The 7,004-nt window shown below is 37.3% G+C and overlaps 1 protein-coding gene across 6 annotated transcripts in view; it reads right to left on the bottom strand.

The window, feature by feature from the left end:
- Positions 1–4,024: 4,024 nt before the first annotated feature.
- The window catches only part of LOC105107429 (probable LRR receptor-like serine/threonine-protein kinase At4g08850), a 29,225-nt gene continuing 26,245 nt past the window's right edge, over positions 4,025–7,004 (bottom strand). Inside the window, exons 1-4 of one of the 6 annotated variants that reach the window (XM_011001356.1) lie at positions 5,310–6,565; positions 4,771–5,218; positions 4,596–4,631; positions 4,025–4,150 (exon numbers count right to left, since the gene is read on the bottom strand). In XM_011001356.1, coding sequence (XP_010999658.1) covers positions 4,116–4,150; positions 4,596–4,631; positions 4,771–5,218; positions 5,310–6,560 — 1,770 coding nt within the window. In that variant the 5' untranslated portion in view covers positions 6,561–6,565 and the 3' untranslated portion in view covers positions 4,025–4,115. The other 5 variants (XM_011001355.1, XM_011001357.1, XM_011001353.1 and 2 more) reach the window with 5 other exon arrangements.

The following is a 7,004-nucleotide window of genomic DNA, read 5'->3' as shown; positions in this document are numbered from 1 at the left end:
GGGTATAAAGTCTCCGCTTGAAGAAAATCTCGTTGTGTAAAGACTTGGACTTGTATAACTTTGTTAGAGTCTCTCATATCTCCTAAGTTGTTTTCTTCTTCACCACACTTGATAATACTTCATTGGCTAATGCTAAATGTATGTTAGAAATAGCATTGCCATCCATCTCATTTCATTTTGTATTATCAGCGATCTCCTCGGGCCAATCTCCAATTGCTGTCAAGCAATTGTCTTTCCTTAAAATTGCCTTGATTCTCATTTTCCATAGTGAGAAATTGCTCCCTTTAAACCTCTCAATCTCGTACTTGGCTGCCATTATATTCACCGAGATCTATTCAACTATCACTGTTTCACTGATTTGCAACGTATATATAAATAGTATCGTGTGAATAATACTTCACTAAGGAAGTTCCTAGGAAAGATTGGAGGGGTCACAAACAGTCCCGCTTAAAACCCAATATCCTTAGACAGAACTTCTTGATTGTATTTAAACACCGCACTTCTTTTCTATATACGCCAATAGTAACAATTTAAACAGTATCGTATAGATGTATAGCGCCGTATATATGAATAGTGTCATAGATGTTAATAGTAACCGTATACACTAATAACTTTTGTGTATTAACAACACCAACCAAAAGGCTTTGATACCACTGTTAGGATGCTGATATGCAAACCCGACAAGACAAAAGGCAAGGAATAGGATAAAATGAGAAATGAGACACACAAGAATTTACGTGGTTCACCCAATTTAGGCTACGTTCACAAACAAGTACAGAAGAATTTTACTAAGTAATATGAGAATTACAACCTCTCTCAAGTAATAGGAGAACAACTAAAATCTCTCAATTACTAGGAGAAAACACCTCACTTACTCTCTCAGAAATACCTCACAATTTTGTGGGATTACTCTCTCTTCTCTCTACTCTTCACTTCTCTTCTTTGGTGTGAATAATAAGCTTGGAGGTATTGCCTATTTATAGGAAGAGTGAGGGGACAAAGGCAATAAATTATAGTATAAATTATACCAACAATTCATAGGGGAGGATTGTTGGGTATGCGACCAAAGTCCCACATTGGTTAGAAATGGGGAGGATCAATGGTATATAAGAATGAACAAATATCTTCATTGGTATGTGGCCTTTTGGGTATAACCCAATAGCAAATCCATGAGGGCTTAGGCCCAAAGTGGACAATATCATACCAATATGGAGATAGGTGGTGTCCATAGTCCTTACAAGTGGTATCAGAACCATGCCCTAGAGTTAGCCATGATGGATGAATCCTCGGAATGTAGAATAAAAGGTGGTGGGTCCTAATTAGATCACGATGTTAATCCATGGATCAGCTTTATTGGATAGGTGGTGTGCTCCGAATGCTTCATGGACGTGTCTTGATTCCAACACAGTGAAGAGGAGTTGACCTAGAAAGAGCAAAAACTCTCATGTCAGGTAGTGCTCTCCAGATGCTTCATGGACTTGTCCTGACTCCAACACGATGAAGTAGAGAGAAGTAGAGAATGAAGAATCCTAGTTGGTAGAGAGTGGATGGATAAATAATCGTTTGAGGAGAGGCTCGGTGGTCCTTTGTTCGGAAGAATCCTGGTTGGTAGAGAGTGGATGGATAAATAATCGTTTGAGGAGAGGCTCAGTGGTCCTTTGTTCGAGGGGAGGATTGTTGGGTATGCGACCAAAGTCCCACATTGGTTAGAAATGGGGAGGATCAAGGGTATATAAAAATGGTCAAATATCTTCATTGGTATGAGGCCTTTTGGGTATAGTCCAAGAGCAAATCCATGAGAGTTTAGGCCCAAAGTGGACAATATCATACCAATATGGAGATAGGTGGTGTCCATAGTCCTTACAATATATGTACTCTGGCTTGTCTCTCCCCCCATATGCATTGCTTTCAGTTTCTAAATTGTTATGTTAAAGGTAGGTAGAGTTAAATCTCTTTAAATATGCCACAAGGAAATGAGACGGCAAGTACCTCTTGAATCATGAGGTTAAGCGTGTTGGGGTGATTCACAGTGGAGAACATTTGAGTTTCTACTTAATTATGTTGGGAAAAACTATGAACAACCGGACATCAATTTACCCGGATCAATTCAGCGGACTACAATTCACAATTCACAAGTCCTAATTCTTTCTTTCTTTGTGCAGTAAAACAGAATCAAACAATGATAAAATATAATGCAAATAATCACAAAATCAACACCAAGATTTTAACGTAGAAAACCCGATGCGGGAAAAACCACGGGACGGTAGTCCACCTAAAAACTTCCACTATCAACAAATAATGGGTTCACAATCATTCTTCCTCAGATTCAACTAAGGGATACAACATACATATCATCAAGAATAACTTATTCTCGAATTACAACAAGATTAAAGAAGAATTATTTGAGAAAAACTCACAAAACTGACAGCCCCATTTTCTGTCAAAACAGTCAGCTTCTACACCACCAATCTTCGATCAACCGTCCAAAATAAAGATCAACGTGTCTAGAAGCTGCTGTCAAAATCTCAGCCAGATCTAACAGTAAACAACTTAGAAATCAAAGGAAGAATGTAGGCTGCTCTGCTGCCTCTTCTTTTCTTCTCCTCTCTTGATTTTCTTCTCCTCTTTTTTATTTTTCAATCTACCGCTACAGCACCCGAATCACTTTATTTTAAACATCAAGAGACATCCATCACATGAAAATTAATGTGATGAAAATTAATGTGGTGGTCCCACCATCACATGGTGGGGACCACATACAACAAATTACAGAACCGTACAAATGATAGATTACTTCACATATTGAATTATCTATTTAATTACGTGATGTGTACTCAGACATTCCGGGCTCTAGGAAATTGAATCAACTAAACAATCTTGATAAAAATCAAGTAAAAAGTGTTGAGCATTGCTGCAAGCCATTCCATGGCATGTCACATATCAGCAACTCCCGTATGACATTATCATAAGGATCTTCTGTGAAGTCCCAGTCACAACCATTGACGGTACGTTTGCAAACCATGTAGAGAGATTCTTTTAGACCCTGATTTTTCCTAGAGGTCTTAAGAAATACATTGGAGCTGGAAAAACATTATTAAGAAATACCTAATAATAAAATCATACAAAAACAGCTCTTCGTAGTGGCCTATCAAATCTTCTCTAAAAGAATTGGCATTTCGTGTCTCCTTGAGTTGTTGCCAGTGCTGCGTTATCCAATGGGTTAATATTAATTTTTTAAAAAAATATTAAATATATAGAAAATATTTTAAGTATTTTGAATTTTATATCCATGCTAAATTTAAGTGATTTGGATCTAGTGACAATGCAAGATTAATTTCTTATATTTTATTTTATTCTAAACAGAAACGCTATTTTTTTATTTTTATTAAAAAATTTAAATTATGTTTACAATATTCTAAACATAAATTCTAATTAATTTTTTTATATATTTAAACTACCCTTGAAATATCCTAAATGGAAATCCTAATTAATTTTTATATTTTTTATATAAAAACTATTTTTATTTTTTATATTAATTTTATATTTGATTTGATTTTATATTATTTTATTTATTTTTCTACGTTTATTCAATGTATTTTTTTAAAAAAAATACATTGAATGGTATTATTGAAGCTTCAATCCAGCTCATCATGGTTGAATGGCAGCCTTTATCGATGGTCAATGTCTCCTTGTATTGCGAATGAGGGCAATTATCTACAATATTCCACAATGAAAGTTTCACCAACCAGTAGACTGTTCTTTGGGTTTGAATTTTGTAATGAAATGATGGAAATTCATTTCATTAGAAAATTCAACATCAAGTTGGAAATTCATTGGTTGCTACCTTCTTACAGTTGATTATTTTGCCTACTGATCGAAGCTCTTGTTTCAACATCAAGATTATTTTGCCTACTGATCGAAGCTCTTGTTTTTTTTTTTTAATTGTTTCATTCCGTAGTGTATTGATCAAAATATTACAAATATTCTCAAACCCTTCATGCAAAGAAAAACAAATTCTAACGCATAAAACAGTGCCATCATAATTTGAAAGAAATGAAGTTCATATTACAAATAATTATCGTTCCAATTGATAATCGAATAGAAGTAGTTATACACTATGAGATTAAGAGATCTCCCAAACTTATTGTGCAAAATGCCTTAGGCAGCGGAGGCCACTTAGTGTGAAAAAAAGTTTGATGATAAAATTCATGTGGAGAAGAGATCTTAGATAATCGAATAGAAGTAGCCTTAGGCAGTGGAGAAGAGATCTCCCAAACTTATTGTGGAAAATGCCTTGGGCAGTGGAGGCCACTTGGTTGTCAGCTCGAAAGAAATTTTTTCCATTGTAGGCCGAGATTGGGGATTGGGTTGCAAGCATGCAAGTGCAATTTTCATCATGTGGACAACGCCCTCTGCTGCTTCTTTTTTAGGAAGCGAGATGCGGTGGTCTAACACATCCTTCAATAGAGTATGCTGAGCAATCGGTGGCATCGACGATGATGACGAAGATCCTGGTGATAGGAGTGCTGAAATGAGATCGCCTGGGTGCCTTCCTGTCATCACCTCCATTGTTACCACTCCGAAGCTGTAGACATCGCATTTTTCAGTCACCTTCATTGTGTAAGCTAGCTCTGCCAAATAAACATGATTATGCATGGTTTTTTATCAAATAGATGAAAGAAAAGACTCTATAAGAAAAGCTAAAAAAACACTATATTCTTCACTATTACACATTATATAGTAACTTAATGTTGAAATAAAGCTACGCACCTGGAGCAGTATATCCAAAAGTACCTGCAAATGAGGTCCAGTTGGATGAGTCAGGCATCAACAATCTAGCTGTGCCAAAGTCGGAGATGTGTGCTTCATATTCCAAGTCCAGAAGGATATTATTGCTGGTAATGTCTCGATGAATGATCGGAGGAGAGCAAGAATGGTGTAGATAGGATAAAGCTCCACCCGCCCCTTTCACAACGTTTAGCCTTTTCATCCAGTCGAACTCAATTGCTTGTTCCTCACTGCTTATAATCTTTCTCAAGCTTCCTCTTTCAATGAACTCGTAAACCAAAAAAGAATGCTTTGCATGTGAGCAAAATCCATACATTTTCACAATATTTCGATGTCGAATATTTGCCAACACGCAAACTTCCTTTTCAAAAGCTTTAAAATCGGACAACTTTTCTGTTTGTGACCGGTGAAGTTTCTTCACAGCAACCACCTGTTCTGCTGGCATCACTGCTTTATAAACAGTCTTTAAAATCGGACAACTTTTCTGTTTGTGACCGGTGAAGTTTCTTCACAGCAACCACCTGTTCTGTTGGCATCACTGCTTTATAAACAGTTCCATATCCTCCTTCGCCAATGCAGTAGTTGGAGTTGAATTCCTCTGTAGCTTCAACGATATTCTCATACATCTTCTTCCCATCATGGCCCAATATCGTGAACATGTTTCGATCTTCTTCATTTTCTGGCTCAGCGTTTCTCTTCCTAGCTCTTTTGCAGAGAATGAATAAAGCTCCAAACTCTAAAAGCAAGCTTCCTAAAAGAGGGAATACAATCAAAATCACAAGCTTGTTGCTCTTTCTCTTAACAGTTTTGCTGCTTCTTGGAAGAATGCACGGCTTTAGACCACTGGCGTTGCCACAGATACCCATATTATCCCTTAATGCCTCAAATGAAGCGTTGTGGAAGGCTTTGATATCGGGGATCGGGCCTTGTAGCTTATTGGATGATATATCCACAGTTGTTAAGCTTAGCATGTCGTTGAAAGTGCTCGGAATCCGTCCAGAAAGCATGTTGTGAGAGACATTCAGAGTTTCCAACCTTTGCAGCTGCCCAAGTTGCCTCGGTATCTCTCGGGTCAGGAAATTGCAGCTAAGATCAAGACCTTGAAGATAAAGTAGAAAGCCTATCTCACCTGGAATGCTTTCTCTAAATTTATTACCGCTGAGGTTCAGCATCAATAAATTTGAGCATTCCCCAAGTTGTTTTGGAATCAATCCACTCAGATTATTAGATGCTAAATTAAGGATTTGAAGATCGGAAAGCATCTTAATATCTAAGGGAATGGCACCTGAAAGATGGTTGTTGTTAAGAAGAAGCTCGTACAACAACTTCAAACCCCCTAAATCTTTGGGGATGGCTCCTTTTAACTGATTTGATGACAAATCTATCAAGTGTAATTGAGCAGCCTTCCCAAGCTCTGGTGGTATCTTACCAGAAACATTATTGTTTGAGATTTTAAGGCTTGTCATGTTACGACAATCTCCCCATTTTGAAGAGAGCTCACCATAAAAATTATTGTAACTCAAATCAATATAATGCAGACGTGGATAGACACCAAAAACCTCAGAAATATTTCCTGTTAACTGATTCCAGTCAAGTCTTAGTCGGTGTAAACCAGTGCAGTTTTTCAAGCTTTCCGGGATTGAACCTGAGAAGTAGTTGTGGGAAGCACTAAAGGTTTTCAATACTCCTCCATGGCATACATCTGCCAGCAAATGACCCGTGAATTCGTTGTTCACCAAATCCAAAAGCAGCAAATGGGTGAGATTGTTCATCTCTGAGGGCAATGGGCCGTGAAATTTGTTACGTGACAAGGTAAGTTGATAGAGAGACTCTAGCAACCCAATTTCTTGAGGAATGGGACTAGAGAGATTGTTTTCCGCAAGATAGAGCTCATATACGCTTGTCAAGTTTCTAATAGAAGAAGGGATGAGACCAGAGAGTTGGTTATTAGAAAGACCAAGTAAAGATAAATTTCTTAATTTTCCAATGGAATAAGGGATTCTACCGGTTAAAATATTACTTGACAAGTCAAGGTGATTGAGAGACTCTAACAACATAATTTCCTGAGGAATGGAACCAGAAAGTTTGTTACCCCAAAGATTGAGTACGAATAAGCTTGTCAAGTTTCCAATAGAAGAAGGGATAGGACCAGAGAGTTTGTTATCCCAAAGATAAAGCTCAGATAGGTTTGTCAAGTTTCCAATAGAAGAAGGGAT

The sequence above is a fragment of the Populus euphratica genome, unplaced genomic scaffold (assembly GCF_000495115.2).
Source record: "Populus euphratica unplaced genomic scaffold, PopEup_1.0 scaffold160.1, whole genome shotgun sequence".
Classification (NCBI taxonomy): Eukaryota; Viridiplantae; Streptophyta; class Magnoliopsida; order Malpighiales; family Salicaceae; genus Populus; species Populus euphratica.
This window is presented reverse-complemented; position numbering and strand designations above follow the sequence as displayed.